This window comes from Canis lupus, chromosome 33 (genome assembly GCF_048164855.1).
Source record: "Canis lupus baileyi chromosome 33, mCanLup2.hap1, whole genome shotgun sequence".
Classification (NCBI taxonomy): domain Eukaryota; kingdom Metazoa; phylum Chordata; class Mammalia; order Carnivora; family Canidae; genus Canis; species Canis lupus.
Genome location: NC_132870.1, coordinates 21,249,399 through 21,267,307, shown reverse-complemented (window position 1 = coordinate 21,267,307; position 17,909 = coordinate 21,249,399). Strand labels below are relative to the sequence as shown.

The 17,909-nt window shown below is 37.2% G+C and overlaps 1 protein-coding gene across 2 annotated transcripts in view; it reads right to left on the bottom strand.

Moving 5' to 3' along the window:
- Positions 1–17,909, bottom strand: part of METAP1 (methionyl aminopeptidase 1) — a 67,933-nt gene that overhangs the window by 34,345 nt on the left and 15,679 nt on the right. The window contains exon 1 of one of the 2 annotated variants that reach the window (XM_072810747.1): positions 5,709–5,729. The exons of the other annotated variant lie outside the window; for it this stretch is intronic. Within the exon in view, the coding sequence (XP_072666848.1) occupies positions 5,709–5,711 (3 nt within the window). The 5' untranslated portion in view covers positions 5,712–5,729. Of the gene's footprint in view, positions 1–5,708; positions 5,730–17,909 lie in introns of those variants that run through there. 2 annotated transcript variants of the gene reach the window in all.

Here is a 17,909-nt window from a genome sequence, read left to right as displayed (position 1 = left end):
TCAACCCAGTTGTCAGGTGGGGCCTCTGGAAAGCTTCTTAGAAAACAGGCACCTATTTTCTCTTCTTTGCCCTTTCCCAGCTTCAAACCGAGACGCTGGCTGAAGCGAAGTGGCAGTCTTGTGACCACAAGGCATCAAGCACACCCCAAGAAGCCTGGATCCCTAAGGACTTTGTGAGGCTGCTGTTCCAGTCTCAAAATACCTACCTCCAGACTCCTCATCATTAAAAATCTCCATACTTGGACCCCTGGGTGGCTCAGCCAATTAAGTGTCTGCCTTCCACTCAGGTCATTGTCCTGAGGTCCTAGGATGGAACCCCGAATCAAGCACCCTGCTCAGCAGGCACTCTGTTTCTGCCTCTCCCGCTGCCCCTCCCCCCTGCTTGCTCTCTCTCTCTCTCTCTCTCAAATAGATAAATAAAATCTAAAAAAAAAAGAACATGATATAAAACAAAACTCCACACTTTTAGTTTTGGAGGATATATTAGTTAGAAATTGCATTGGATTGAGACACTTGGGCAGCTCAGTCAGTTAAGCATCTGCCTTTAGCTCAGGTCATGATCCTGGGGTCTCCTGGGATTGAGCCCTGTGTCAGGCTCCCTGCTCAGTGGGGAGTTGGCTTGTCCTTCTGCCTCTCTTACCTGCTGTGGTCTCTCACTCAAATAAATAAAATCTTTAAAAAAAAGAAACTGCATTGGATTATGAGAAATAAAATCTCAAACAACCATGGCATAAAAACAAATCAATCACTCCACTGTATAGTAACAGACTAAAAGGCAGGGGTAGGGGAAAGGGCCACTGGATAAAGATGGCCATAACAACTACAGTAGGTTGAATGATGGCCACCCAGAGACACCAGGTTCTAATCTCTGGAACCTATAAATATCACCTTATTTTGAAAAGGGGTATTTGTATGTGTGATTAAATTAAGGGTCTTGTGATAGGGAGATTACCTTGGTAAGCCCTAAATGCCACCATCATGAGTGCCCTTATGAGAGAGGCAGAAGGAGGCTCACATACACGGAAAAGGAGGGAATGTGGCCAGAAGGGTACAGATTAATGTGGTAGAGCCTCTGGAGGGAGGACTGCCCTGCCACTGCCTTGATTTAGGCTCAGTGGAACTGAATTTGGACTTAGACCTCCCCAACTATGAAAGAATACTGCTGTTGTTTTATGCTACTCTGTGGCAATTTGTTACAGCAGCCACAGGAAACTAACACAGTAAAAAACAAGACACTAGGGCACACCAAAAGAATGAATCCAATTAGGGCACTGAGGGTGAAGGACTAATTACAGTCTTCTTGAAGCTTTTTCTGCTTACTGTACTTATTCATGGGGTCAACTCCCCATTATGCACAGTAATTTTTAAATGAGATCAGCCAAAGCACATGACTTATTTTAAGAAGCTTAACTTCAATCAGTATTTCAATCTCATCTCTTCCTTTCCTTTCTAAACTGTTCATCATCATGGATAAGACTCGCAAAAGTGATGAGACAGACTGGAATTTCCCTTGTTTCTCCTTCTTCCAGCCTCACGGCAGTAGGCTTTCAACAAGGAAAAACATCAGGGATGCAGAAAGAAGGGAGTAGAGAGAAACGGCCAGAGTGGGTCCTAGAATGCCAGTCTAAGAGTCAGCCAGGCCCAGAGGCAGAAACCCACCAGGGCTGCAGGCTCAATGTGCCAATGCTATTCTTCAGTTGAAGGCCTTGACACCAACCAATGCCTCCCTACTAAGTATGCTTGGTATAATTTTCAATTAATTTTCAGTATGCCAGCTTAGGATAAATCAACCGAATGTCTACCCAGTAAGACCTATGTATGGCTAAAGTGGCTTACACATTATCTAGGTGCTGGTATGTCCAATACTGCATCACTGCTGTAAATAGTCTACCCTGAAAAAAATTAAGGACAGATTTTTACTCCATCACATACACCCTATTCTCCAAAATCCTAAGGTACTCCACTTCTTATGGAAGCACCGGCACAGCACAGTTTGCACCTTCACCTGGCTAGCCTTTTTCCTGCCATCACTAAAATTAGAATATAAATCAGAAGAAAACACGTCAAGAACAATAGAGAAAAAACTTCTGGACAGAGCAGGGTTATCAAAAGAGGACTCTTAGGTACTCTTCAGCTCCACAAGCCTCGGATTCCATCTTTTAAGTAATTATATAAAAGAAGTTCTTAAAAAATTGTGATGATCTCAAAGTTAACCTCCTCCTCCTCCCCCCTTCAAAGTAGAGCAAAATGACAGAAGGTTGAAAATAAAGAGATGGCATTTTTTAAAAAAAAAGATTTAAAACCAATGAGGAGTCTGCAGCATCTGGCTGGTTCAGTCCATAGAGCATAGGAGTCTTGATCTCAGGGTTGTAAGTCTGAGCCCATACTAGTTGTAGGGATAACTTAAAAAAAAAAAAAAAAAATCTTAGAAAAAATAAAACCAACAAATCTAACATCTGGATAATAAAAGTTTAAGAGAAAAAAGGGAGAAGAGAGACCTTAGAAATAAAGTTTTCCGTAACTAAAAGACAGTAGTTTCTAAACTGAAAAGACTCCCAAAGGATAAATCTTAACTTGCCCAAAGCATACCATATGTAATTTCCTAATACTGGGGTAGAGAAGCTCTAATAAGCTTCCAGAGAAAGGGGGGAGGGCAAAAATATGTAAAAGATTATGAATCCTATGGCAACAAACTTTTCAATAACAGTGGAAGTTAAAAGAAAATGGAATAATATAAAAATTCTGAGAAAACAATTTCTAAACTAGAATTCCAAATTCAGCCAAACTGAAACTCAAGTGTCAGGGTACAGCAAGGTATTTACAGAATCTCAAAAGTTTACCTCCCGTGCAATCTTTCTTAGGAAGCTACTGGAGGAGATATTACATAAAACATGAGATTAACCAGGAGAGAGGAAGATATGATACAGACAAAAGAGAAGTAAAGGATAATGCTTGAGGAGGGAGGTAAGGATGACTGCCCTGAAGGAAGCCCAGAGGGCAAGAAGTTGTGGCTAGAGGCGGTCAGTGTTCTCAAGTAAAAATGACAAAATGCCAAATGTATTTGAAAGTATTGAGAGGAATTCTATGCAATTGTGGAAGAGTTTGGGAATGAGTAAGTACATGGGCAAAACAAACTGTGAAATAAATGGGAAAGGGCAACCCAGGTGGCTCAGCGGTTTAGCACCGCCTTCAGCCTAGGGCCTGATCCTAAAGATCCGGGATCGAGTCCCACATCAGGTTCCCTGCATGGAGCCTGCTTCTCCCTCTGCCTGTGTCTCTGCCCCTCTCTCTCTACGTCTCCCATGAATAAATAAATAAAATGTTTAAAATAAATAAATAAATGAATGGGAAATAGGGGCATCTGGCTGACTCAGCTGGAGGAGCATGCAATTCTTGATCTTGGGGTCATGAGTTTGAGCCCCATGATGGGTATAGAAATTACTTTAAAAAGAAAGAAAAGAAAAGAAAAGGAAATAGGAAAGGAGTGAGGGGCTTTGTAAGTTAGAAACATTTTGACTAGGTATGTGAAATAACTTGAGCAATCAACTAAAAAGTTACAAAAAATTATTTTAATTATGGACATTTTGCCTCCATGAGGTTGAGACAATAAATGAAGCCAATCAAGAAACATTTAAATTACTGTGAGTTAAGATTCGATATAAAATATATTTTTTAAAGATTTTACGTGAGAGAGAGAAGAGAGACAGCGTAAGTGGGAGGAGGGGCAGAAGGACAAGCAGACTTCCCACTATATATGTGTATCCAATGCTAAAAAACGCTTTAAAGTTTAAAATATGAATGAATTAACATCTAAAAAAAAATCAATAGATAATTTTAAAAAGAAAACAAAAAACATTTTTAAGATTATTTATTTGAGAGAAAAAGCAGGAACAGGGAGGAAGAAGCAGGAGGAGAGGGGGAGGCAGACCCCGCTGAGCAGGTAGCCGGATGAGGGGTTCAATCCCAGGACCCTGGGATCATAACCTGAGCCAAAGTCAGAGGCTTAACTGATTCAGCCACCCAGGCACTCCTCGAAATAAAATATTTTAAAACATATATATTTCCATTGCTTAAAAAAACCTTTAAACAAGGTTAAAATAAAATGATTGGCATCTAAAAAAATCAATAGGTAATTTAAAAATGAAAACAAAATTTTAAAACTAGAAGAAATTTACAATTTCATAGAACTGAAGTAGTCTCCCACTCGACACCACCTTAACTGTGCTGTCATATGTTACATAAAAAATGAGATTTTTTTTAGGGACTCCTGAGGGGCTCAGTGGTTGCACATCTGCCTTCAGCTCAAGGTGTGATCCTGGGGTCCTGGGATTGAGTTCCACATCATGCTCCCCACAGGGAGCCTGCTTCTCCGTCAGTCTATGTCTCTCTGTCTCTCATTAATAAATAAATAAAATCTAAAAAAAAAAAATGAGATTTCTAAATTGCTATTGTATAGTTAACCTTTTTTAAAATAAATTTTATGTTCTGTAATGTAATAATTTAAAAGGTTTGCCCATCATCATATACATCTTATATGTCCAGATATTCAAATATAGTTTAAAACTGAAGAGTTAACTACACTATGTTAACTAAATGGAATTTAAATTAAAACTTAAACAGAAAAGTAAACATCTTCAGTATTTAATGATACCATCTAGGTTGAGTATCCATTTCAGGGCATCCAATTCCTTTAATGTGATACTTAACTTTTTTTTAGATCACTAAATCCTTTGATAATCTGGGGAAAGCAATCATTCCCCTCCACAGAAAAAAAAAAACATACCTGTGCACAACAAACTTGTGCACAGTGTTAGTCGCTACTAAGTCATTCATGCATATAAAGTGTACAATATGACCAAACCACTTGTAAGGTGCTGGACATTCAGCAGTGAACAATATAGGCCTGGTCTTGACAAATATTACACGGCTAATTACACGATCACATAGTTTAAGTCATAAGGGCTAAAAAGAAAAATTATATAGTGCTAAGAAAAAGAGGTAAAGTGCAAGAGGTAAAGATACAGGCATGGGTCAGGATGAGGTTAAGGACTCTGGTCTCTTCCAGTAAAAACAGAAAGCCATTAAAAAGTTTTAAACAAAGGAACGACCTGTAAAGACTTGAGTTCATGGCATTCCTGATCTTCATCCACAAACCTAAAATTAAAATCCCTTTTCCTAAATAATAATCGAAAGAATGGTCTTGAAGAACTGTTCTTTAAGCTGTTCTTATTCAAGAGAGAGAAAAAGAGAGAGCGAGCAGGGGGTGATGGATAGACAGACTTCTCTGAGAATCAGAGCATTTTATTTCTTTATTTAAAAACTTACCAAGACCAGATTGAATGTTTGCCTTCTTCCTATTGTATAACTTATGAAACAGAGTGAGCATCTCTTTTATGCTTGGCAAACTGTCCTACTCTTTGCTAGGTATAGAACAGCTTCCAAATTTTATCCTTTGCACTTTCAACACCTCTGGGAGTTCCTTTAAAGCTTTTGTTGGTACTGCTTCCCCCACGACACAGCCATTCTTTTCATCACAACCATTTTCCTCATTTATGCCAACAAGTTGGCCTCATTGAGTTGTTCTGTTCTGGCTGCATGTCTAGCTGTCTAGAATGCTGAGGAATGCCAATATTCCCGTGGCCAGCTATTTCTTCTATAACCCCCTTTATGTTAAATTTAGATTTTGTGTTTCTAGCATTATCATTTACCATTTCTTTGCTGCACTTTCATCTTTGTTGGCCAATTCCTTCTTTCGATTATCCGTTCTTATAAAATATCACAGAAGCCATCACTGGAAAACAAGAAAGCAACACAACTACAGACTTTGCTGTCTGGATGAGAAATGAGTGAGATGCACAGTGGCCAATCACTGACAGGTTTTCAAAGAAGGGAGTGACTGGTCACTGATAAGGTGCACACTTGTGATTTACACAGTGATCCTAGGACTAAAGAGTTGGCCATGAAGTGTGTACTTTATGTAATTACTCCATGCCATTGGGAGACTGGCTTCACTTAATGGAACTACAGTAACTAAATTCATGCATATCAGGCAGCCTGGGTAGCTCAGTGGTTTAGCGCCACCTTCAGCCCAGGGTGTGATCCTGGAGACCCGGGATCAAGTCCCACATCAGGCTCCCTGCATGGAGCCTGCTTCTCCCTCTGCCTGTGTCTCGGCCTCTCTCTCTGTATGTCTCTCTCATGAATAAATAAATAAAATCTTTAAAAAATAAAAAAATAAATTCATACATATCAAAGCTGCAAAATAAGATCTACCTTTAGCAAGTACCTAGCTAGCTTAGTCAATAGAGCATGCAACTCTTGATCTCAGGGTCATGAGATCCTGAGCCCCATGTTGGGTATACAGCCCCATGTTGGGTATACAGCTTACTTAAAATCTGTCTTTATATAGTTGGCACTCTGATACAACCTATTTATAAAACTTTTCTAAATAGGTTATGTGAACAAAACACTTCTGCATCACCCAGCATCTTTTTTTACCCTCACAGAAGCTGACATAAATTTCCTTAAGTTAAAAAAAAAAATCTCTATCCCAACTGATTCATTTAGAGAACACAGAAATTTACATGCCAATTTAAATGGGGGGTGGGGGGGCACATACCAATTTAAACAAGAAACATAAGGAGAAAAAAACACCAGAGAAGAGAGGTAAAAGCAGCATTTAAAATGTTACCAAGAATTTAGTATATTCACCTAATTCGGTAATACTAAAAAAAAAATAATAATAATAATAATACTTTTAAAAAAAAAACACACTACCTACTACTAAGGATAATTGATAACCCCTAAAGGGTTTATAAGTAGGGACAACTCAAAACCCACAAGGTTCTCTAAAACACTCCTTTTCAAACATGACCAGTGGCTAAAAAGCATGGACTCTGAAGTCAGACAGACCTGTATCCTAGCTTGGTCACTTATTAGCCTTTCGATACTTAGTATCTGAAGTTCTGCTTTCCTCAACTGTTATGTTGGGAAAACAACTGTGTAAAATGTGTGGCCAAGAAGTGCTCAATTCTAGTTATCATCAATTTTATTATTTTTTGAGGCAATTTAAATTTTAAACTTGAAAAAATGATCACTTAAGTATCTCTACCTTTAACATGTGTCATCCCTGGCCCAGATTCTTGGCTTCTGAAAATTGATAGCAATTAGGCAGCTAGTAATTGCACTGAGCTTTGTATCTTACTGACATTATTACTGCCCACAGAGGCTGCACAGTGGGGAAAGGGATGTAACCCCAAGTTCGAACCTGCTCCCACCACACAGACCATTAGAGAGAACAAAGCCTACTGGCTCACAGCATCGGAGTACAACCAGAGACCCATCTCTGGCAGACACAAAGGCAACCCTTAGAAAGCCAGGCCTTTATATATATATTTACATTGATAAATAAAACATTGATCAGTGACAACGAGTAGTCATATTACAAGGGAGACAAAAGTCACAGATTTGCAGATTTAGTCCAACTATAAGGCCTGAACAGAATGCGTGGAGCAGCTATTTGAGGGCTCTGAAAAGAAAACCGCAGCACGCAGATTAGGGAAGACCAAAATTTGAAGTTCCACTGATATGGTGATGAGTTCACCATCTCACCCCACGCATCATCAGGGGCAACAGAAAGTGACCACTTGGCACAGACACATTGTGCTCCAGGAGAAATCCTTTAATTCTGGCTCAAGGAACGGAAGAATAATTCCCAGTGCTCCAAGAGCACAGATATCCACCTTTTCTTCTCTCTTCTATCCTGTTACACCCCACACTCCAAGTGATCCCAAGGTGACCACCTATAACACGAGCTTGTAGGAACCAAAATTCTGAGGAAGAGGCATTTTCCTTTTCTCATCTGTGAAGCTGTAGTCCAGAGAGGGTAGGACCAAACCCCACTTTCTTCTCTCTGCCCTGTTGCCATGTAGCCCCTGGACACAGGCAGCATCAAGAAGTGTGCAACAAACTGGGTACTAAATTACAGCTTTCTGGCCAGAAAACCAAAGATGAGAATTTCTGAGAAACCAGAAAGTACCAGGAAGGAGCTCCAGAAAGGGACCCCATAAAGTTGTTCATAATACGACATTAACAATACTTGAGAGAACAGAACTAACTGAAAAGTCTATCATCCACATCTCAGACCAAGCCTGGATCTAACACAGATGAGGAGCGGGCTAAAACAAAAATATCAACATTCTCCAAAGGATTTAAACAAGACTCAAGATCTCGTAATATCAAAATTCCTAGTCTACAGTCTAAAATTATTTGACATATAAAGAACCATGAAAATTTCAACTCACAAGTGAAATGAGTCAACAAAAAAAAAAAAAAAAAGAAATGAGTCAACAGACACCAATACTAAGATGACATGAATGTTGCCATTAACTGCCAAAGGCTCAGAAGCAGGTATTATTAAAATGTGCCAACGGACAACATTCATAATACCAGTGGATAAAGAGAAAATCTTTGCAAAGAAAAACAGACATAAAGAAAATACACATGGAAATTTTAAAATTGAAAACTACAGTAGCCAAAGTAAAAAGCTAACTGGGTGGATCCAACAGTATAATGGAGATAACAGAAAAGATCCAGAGATCAAAAGAAATTATTCCATTTGAACATGGAGAAGATTTATTTTTAATGAACAAAGTCTAGGGACCAATGTGACAATAACGAATTATTAAGAGTAAAGAGAGAATGGAATAATGATAAAAAAGAAAAAAAGAAAAACAGGTCAACTAAGATGATATAACAGTCTAAACTGTACATCTCTAACAAGAGAGCTTCAAAATACATGAAGCAAAAAGTGACAGAAGTGAAAAGAAGAGAAAAATCCATACTATAGTTGGAAATCAAAATTATCATCCATTCATAATAAAAACCCTCAGTAAACTAAGGAGAGCATTTCCTCAACTTGATAAAGATTATCTACCAAAGTCTATGGATATCATATTTGTGAAAGACACAATGCTTCTTCCCCAAGATCAGAAACCAGACCAGTAGCCTGGGTGGCTCGGTGGTTTAGTACCACCTTCAGGCCAGGGCCTGATCCTGGAGACCTGGGATCGAGTTCCACATCGGGCTCCCTGCATGGAGCCTGCTTCTCCCTCTGCCTGTGTCTCTGCCTCTCTCTCTCTCTGTGTATGTCTCTCATGAATAAATAAATAAAATCTTAAAAAAGAAAGAAAGAAACAAACAAACAAACAAACCAGACAAGGATGTCTACTCTCAACATTCCCAATTCAACATCACACTGGAAGTCTTAGAATTCAAGAAGGCAAGAAAAATATATATAAAACGCATACAGATAGGAAAAAAAAAAAAGAAAACTGCCCCCATTCAAAGATGACAAAGTATCTGTATAAAAATACAAATGAAAAAATTCCCAGAACTAAAATACCAGGTTAGCAGAGCCACAAATACAAGGTCAACACACAAAAACCTGCTGTATTTCTATATACTGGCAATATATATAATTAGAAAATGACAAAAAGCATTACTATTTATAATCACTCCTCCCCAGAAAAAACAGTATAAATGTAACAAAACATGCATAGCAGCTGAAAAACTATAACACTTATAGAAACTAAGAAACAATGATAAATCAAATAAGATCTAACTAAATGGATATCTTGTGCATGGAGTGGAAAACTAAACATCGGAAAGATGTCAATTCTCCCCAAATTCATTTACAAGTTTTAAGCAATTCCAATGGGGATTGCTTTAAGATATAAAAAAGTATGGTTCTAAAATTTATATTAAAAGGCAAATAAACTAGAATTGTTCAATTTTGAAAAAAAAGAATTAGAGGAATCTTACACTTTTTCTTATGTTAAGGAAACAATTTTTCCTATTTCTGCTCTAAAAATAATTTATTAGGGGCTAATGTTGAATCTCATCAAATGTATCTTAAGCATGTACAGAAGCATTATTTTTGTATTTGGTGTAATGATTTGATGTATTAATAGCTTTTCCTATTATTTCATGATTTCTACCTCCCTGAAATAAACTAGCTGACTATGGTGGATTATTCTTTTTTATATTATACAACTTGATAGTATTTGTTTTGCAAAGTTGTGGCCATTTTAGGTCTCTCACTATGTATTGCTGGATATTTTAATTCAGGGTTTCCTTGCTGCCCTTTCTTCCCTTTCCTATCTGCCACCTCATTCTTACTGCCAACCCTTATTATTGCTGGCCAAAAGATAATCTGTCTCAAAAATATAAATAGCCCTGCTATCTTCTTAATGAATAAAAAGGATCAGGTGGCAAGTATCTATAGAGGAAGGTTACCATCAAGCTGGATGAGCAGGACATCATCTTCCATTATAGGTAAAAGCCTGTGGAGCCTCCATTCGACATTTATTATTGGGAACCACCATTTGTTGAGAGCCTCTTTTTGTGTGGGACACCTTAAACGCATTATTATTCAGATGTCACACTAATCCTAGGAAGTGGATATTAATATTCCCATTTTACAGATGAGAAGGTTATTTAACCTACTTTAGTTTGAGCCAGTTCAAACAACTGTTGAGTGGCAGAGCTAGAATATAAATATAGGACTTTCTGGTTCCAAAGTCCACTCTCTTTCTATACAGCTACAAGGCTCACAGGGCAGAGCTCAGAAGAAGCGACAGCTTGAGAACGAGGATAAAAGGGGGCAAGAAATGGGTCTGCATCACTCCCTCCTCCTCACAATACCTTGCCCTCTGCATCTTTTCCATTGGCTGTAGGGACAGTTGTATCCTGTATATAAATCAGTACATGTAAAAAGAAACAAAAACAATCTAGCAGCATAGACGAGAGAGAGGAAGACAGAGATGAGATCAAGGTAAAGGGGGACAAATTTCAAAGAAAAGGCTAAATAAAATTTTAGCTTAAGATATTTAAAAATACAAATATGAAGAATTTCTAAGTAGGTACTAAGAATTGGCAAAAGGACAAAACCAAAGGAAAAAATACGAGACTGGTCTCCAGCAGAATCACATTATCATTTAAAAAACATTTTACAATGTTAAATGTTTTCATCCACGGGGCTTATATTATTATAAGTATGCTAATTCTCTTACCAAAAGCAATTATCTCTTTATTAGAAACTATAGTAACCCATGTTATCAAGTACAGACAGGAAAACAAAATGTTTCTTATTGAATTCTGTTGAATAAAGATGCCCATTAAGAGATGTACTTTTTTTTTTTTAAGATTTTATTTATTTATGAGAAACAGAGACAGAGAGAGAGAGAGAGAGAGGCAAAGACATAGGCAGAGGCAGCAGGAAAAGCAGGCTCCATGTAGGAAGCCTGATGCGGGACTCGATCCCGGGTCTTCAGGATCACACCCTGGACTGAAGGCAGACACCCAACCTCCGAGCCACCCAGGTGTCCCTAAGAGATATATTATGTACTTTGAGAACTTCTTGGGATACAGAGAAACCTGTGAACAGTGATTATTCCTAAGGGATGAGAAATAAATTTGGGAGAAGGGACCCCTCACTTTAAATTCTTGTAACACATATTACCTTTTTTTAAACAAAACAAAAAGAATATTGTAATAAAACAGATTTCCAAAATTTTCATCGAATTAAAACACATATATAGGAAAATAGCATCAAAACTACACTAAATAGAAATTAACCACCCTGATGCATCAGCAGCTCCCAGAAAGGACTTTACACGAACATAATGAACTCAACTTTTAAGTTGTACTAATGAAGTTATTAAATGCTAAGCAAATCACTCCACTAGATTATTAATCCTTCATGTTGGTAAAATGCTACCTCTAAATAATAAAAATAAGCAAATATAGCCAGAATGTTATATAACATGGTTTCTTAATCCCTGTCATACTATAAGCAAGTGCTTTTTTCATTTTCAAATAAAGAGGACAAAAAAAAAAAATATCTGCCTGCTTACTCCTAGATGACCTACTAGGCACAAGGAAAATGAAGGAACAAAGTAACATTAGAAAGTTCAGGAAAATGTCCTTTCAAGAAGATACAGGCCTGTTTTATAAGTTCCAGAAATACTGTAACTAGTAACCATATTGTCATATTTATGGTTTTGTAACTATAAGACTTGGTTGTTCCTACTGTGAAACTTTCAACAAATAGAAGGTTTAAGAATTGCCAAAATTAATCAATTACTATTGAATGTTCAACATATAAAAAGGATTCCTGAATGACAGTTTACTGCATCTGAAAGTACCTATGCTGGGTCCAAACTAAGGTATTCCATGTAAAATTACTATTCAACAGCTTTCACTATTATTGATTTCTATAACTATAAAGTAGTATCAAAATGACTTCTAACTAAAGGGCATTTAAAAACATATTAAAATATGTGGTTTTAAATTCGAAACAAATGCTTTATAACCTTAGAAAAGAAATTATTTTCTCAAAATGTTCTTCAAAGAAATCTTCCACAAATATGTGGAAGGAGCAGGATGTAGGAGTCAGAGAATACTACACAAGACAAAGTATAAGAAAACCCCAGAATGATGTGAGATAAATATCCCCAACAAACTATACAGTAGAGATAGAGTCTTACTAATCCCGGCTGGAAACGTCAGAGACCTAGAAGAGACTTCTTACAGAAACATGAAACAAGTGATAGAATACCAAGTATGAAAAAAAAAAAAAAAAAGAATACCAAGTATGTTTAAATATACTAAAAAGAGATGTACAAGAATCCCAAAGGAAGGGTTAGGGTAAAGTAAAAATAAGTACACAGAGAGCAAGTAAAGGATCTGCATGGGGAAGAAAAAGTAATCACAACATAATAATAATAGGTAAAACTTATAGTGCCTACTATTTGTCATTATTCTAATTACTTTATAGATAGTAACACTTAACCCAATGAGGTAGGTACTATTTATATACTCATTTTACAGATAAGAAAACTGAAATACACAGATGATAAATGACTTGCCCAAGGTCACGCAACTATTAAGTGGCAAGCAAACTACAGGACTGTGCTGTCAAAACCATTCAGAAATCAGAAGACACATATATGGCAGGTAAAGGATAAAACCACTAAATCCTCTTCTTGCATTCCAGAAGCCTAGAGGAAGGCCTGAACCAAATCATCAAGACACAGCAATATAATCATGTTACTTACAGATATGGAATTAAATGCCAAAATAATCTATTTAAAATGTTGAAATAAAAACAAGTTCTGAGGATGTAATGTACATTATGATGACTACAGTTAACAATACCGTATTGTATATCTGAAAGTTCCTAAAAGCATAAATCCTAAAAGTTCTCAACACAAGGAAATAAAAATTTGTAACCAGTAAAATCATGGATATTAGCTAAACTTACTTGGTAATCACATTGCAGTGTATACATATATCAAATCATTTAACTTGATACACCTTAAACTTAGGCAGTTAATGTCAATGACTCCTCAGTAAAACTGGAAAAAATTTTTGAAAGAAATTACATGGTATGTGGTATGAGGATTATAGAGTATTTGATTCTAAGCATGTCTTTTCAAGAATCAAAACCATACTCCCTATAATGTCCAGTGCATATATACTAAGATTCATCTACAGTCAGAATTTATGTTAAATGCCGATTTCCAGTTCCATGAAGAGCCCATCTAAAAGACAAGTTGCTTTCTTATTCTGAATTAAGGCATTACACCAATTAATACATAATTAATGTATTATGTAACATTTGTATACTTTCTGCTAATCGTGTGACTGAACAATTTACTCTCCACTCCACAACTGAATATCCCAAGTGGCAAAACACATAGCCCACCTTTTCAGCCTCTTCCCTGGGGGACATCACCCTTCTGGCGAACTAGGTTTGACAGACTGGCATCAAAAACAACTTTCAGGGATCCCTGGATGGCTCAGCAGTTGAGCGTCTGCCTTCAGCCCAGGGCGTGGTCCTGGAGTCCCAGGATAGAGTCCCACATCAGGTTCTCTGCATGGAGCCTGCTTCTCTCTCTGCCTTTGTCTCTGCCTCTCTCTCTCTCTCTCTCTTTGTGTCTCTCATGAATAAATAAAATCTTAAAAAAAAAAAAAAAAGAACTTTCAGACTGACTGCTCCTTTCCTTCCCATCAATATTACTTCCATCCTAACACCAACTACATTCAGTGACCTATCCCTTACAGCAGGTAGGTCTACACATTCGTCATTATTTCATCATTCCTAGATTATACTCAGAAGATCATGTTATTTATGACATGACAACATCCAGAACCCAATCGTCAAATCTTCCTGGATTTTAAATAAACAGACTTCTTGATTCCAATGGCAAATGTTTGCCATCTGGAGGGTAGCAGAGTTCAGTTCTAAACATTTTTCTTTTTACTCCTCTTGATCAGGGAATTCTTCTTAAAAAGAAAATCTAGAGCAGTGTTCAGTATTTAAAACAGAAAAGAGTGGCTCTGACTGAGACAGGAGCAGGGAGCTGGTGCCATTCCCACTTGTGCCCAATTCTATAGGTATCTTTCAAAGCAATTAAGCTTAAATAATCAGATGCCCTCCTCTTCTCCATTCAACCTTACCTTTCTTCAAGAGTACAGAAGATAATAATAACTGATTTTAAATACCATCTATCCCTCAGTGGGAACTGACACTTCTAAACCCTTTAGCAATTACTGCCTCTACAATTCACTTAATAATCTATTCCATTGTGATCTCTACTGTTGATTTGATTCTCAGATAAGCTTTGGACAAACGAAAAGCAGCATAAATTTTTTAAAGGAACCATATTTTAAAACCCTTCTACTACATCCTCACTTCATAATGGGCAGAGTAAAACTACCCAAGAAAATATATAAAGACCAACCTTTAAATACCTCTTAAGTATTTGGAGGAAATTATGTTTTCCTATGTATTCTGAAAAGTCATACCCTATGTAGCAATTACTAGGATTTTAAAATAATCATCCTTAGGTGCCTGGGTGGCTCAGTTGGGTAAGCATCTGCCTTCAGCTCAGGTCATGATTCCAAGATTCTGGGATCAAGCCCTGCATCAGGCTCCCTACTCAGTGGAGAGTCTGCTTCTCCCTCTTCCTCTGTCCCTGACCCCTGCTCATGCTCACTCTCTCTCTTTCTCTCTCAAATGAATAAATAAAACCTTGATATAAAAATCATGCTTCATTCTACTTCAGCAAAGAATACTTTCAACAAGATTATGAACGTACTCCCTGGAAAAACACAACACACTTTTACATATATTTCAGACTACTTGGTATTCTAAAAAAGTTTAAGAATGCACTGGGGATCCAACTCTGTCCCACATTATTTTTTCTCCCAACTGTATTTTTAATGTAGCCATCATCAACTAACATTTTGAAATTTCACACATTTATTGAAAAGTAGCTATCTAACTAGCCACCTACTTTCCATTTTAGAATGCTTTCTATTTGGTTCATGCAACTTACATCAAATCCCAACTTTTTAATAAGAGGACTAATAGGATTATTCTCATTAAATAAACTGGGAGCTATCTCATGGAACAGCTTAATTAGCTAAAGGCTTGTATTTCAAGATATATGAGGGTTCAAGTAAATGAAGGAACTAAAATATTCATAATAAACACCTCTCACCTGGAAAAGGACACCCACCTTCCTCTTACTTGCTGAAGCCATGAAGCAACCCAGTCACAGCCCTCAAAATCACTAAGGGTGTCAAGAACATCCTCACATCTCCTAATAACTTTTGACAGCTGAACAGTGTTCTTTCCTTAAACCACAATCTCGCTCTTTTTCTTCTCCTATTCATTACCAGACTAGGACCACCCAAAATCCTAAGTGACTACCCATTCCCTGAAGAATCAACCTCTGATCGCTTAACCAGGCAAAATTTCCCTTCTCATCTCTGCAAAATGTACCAATGACCTAGCTAAACTAGACTAAACCTACCCCAAACACACTTTCCTTGCCTTGCCACACCTGGTCTATCTGCTGCTGACGCTCCCCTTTACATCTCAGTTCTCAGAAGCATTACCTACCCCTTCAGGTCTATTTCAAATGCTACCTTCTCCATATAGTGTCCATACTATACCCCATCCCACCCTCAAACCTAACAGGTTACATGTGCTTATTTGGTACTTGTCTGAGTGCACTTTGTCTCATTGCTTTATATTCCACCTATTTAATATAATAGCACCAAAGCACTGTGTGTTGATTATCTATTATAACTAGTTGTAAACCTTGAGTTTTCACCCCAAGAGAACATATTTTTTTTTAGCACCAATAAAAAGGTCCAGGAGCTGATATGACATAGTGTGGTTCTTAGTCTCGGCTATGTATCAGAATCATCTGGAAAGCTTTTCTTTAAAAATATTCATGCTGGGAGTGCCTGGGTGGCTCAGTCAATTAAGCATCTGCCTTCAGCTCAGGACATGATCCCAGGGTCCTGGGATGGAGCCCCGCATCAGGCTTCCCTGCTCAGTGGAGTCTGCCTCTCCCTCTGTCCCTCCTCCCTGTGCGTGTGCTCTAATAAATAAATAAAATCTTAAAAAAAAAAAACTCATGCTACTTCCTACCTCATATTTAATCAGAATCTCTGAGGACAAGCTATGTAGATGATTCTTATTTATTTCCAGGATTGTGAATCACTGGAGAGCAAAAAAGTACCAACAGGGTTTGTATTTTCATTTCACTGCTAGAACAAGTTATTTTCCATTTTATTCTTCTTATCTAGTTAATCCCAACATCTCCTACTCTATTTTAGGCTCTACTGACTTGTCAAACTAACCAAAACAGCTTTCCACTGGTCTCCCTACCTGGACCGTCTCCTTTCCCTAATCCTTTCCTATTCTGAACCACAAATCATCCTATAAGTAGTTGCTAGAATTAACATTAAATGGTTTTTCTAATATGACCACTTACCCACTACTGTCTCCTTTAGAATCTATATTTCTCTTTTTCTTTTCTACTATCTCAAAACTAAAATCAATTCATGCTGATGAGGATATGAGCAATTGGACAGACAATAAAATATCAGTGTCGAATGGTCAGCTGGTACTAAGAAGGCTACATATATCAAATATAGCATGTATATAAACAAATACATACACATAAAAAAACAGAAAAAAATACACTTTGACCGAGTAATGCCAATTTCCCCCAAAAAAAAAATTATTTATATTTACTTATAATAATTTCAGGTGAACATACTGATTCAACACATTTCACATATTACTCAGTGCTTACCACAATATCCACTTCCTCAAAAACTGAACCAAGGAAAATAACCTGACAAATAAGTAAACATATATGCAATTTAATGCTCACTGCAGCATTATTTATAATTGTGAAAAATTAAAGTGAATTTAGATATCCATTGGTATCAAATGGGTTAAATCCTGATTCAACCATGCAAATAAATTATACACCATCATTAAAAATAATGGAATCAAGTTTACATAAAAATCTACAATGTTTTAGGTGTTCAAGAAAAATCAGAAGGAAAACTGGAAAATCCACAAATATGTGAAAATTAAACAATGAACTCTTAACCAATGGGTCAAAAAGAAAGACACAAAGAAAATTAGAAAATAGCTTGAGACAAATGAAAACAAAATACAACATATCAAAATTTATGGAAGGGGCACCTGGGTAGCTCAAGTTGGTTAGATATCCAACACTTGGTATCAGCTCAGGTTGTAATCTCAGGGTTATGAGATCGAGCCTCCTGTCCAGCTCCAAGCTCAATGGGGAGTCTGCTTCAGATTCTCTCCCCTCTCCCTCTGCCCCTCCCACTCATGCTGTCTCTCCCTCTCTCTCAAGTAAATAAAAGTCTTAAAAAAAAAACGTATGAGATCCAGAAAAAGTGAAAATTACAACTACAAATTTATATATTAAAAAGGAAGATTAAAAAAAAAAAAGGAAGAAAGGGGGCACCTGGGTGGTTCACTCAGTTAAACATCTAACTCATGTTTT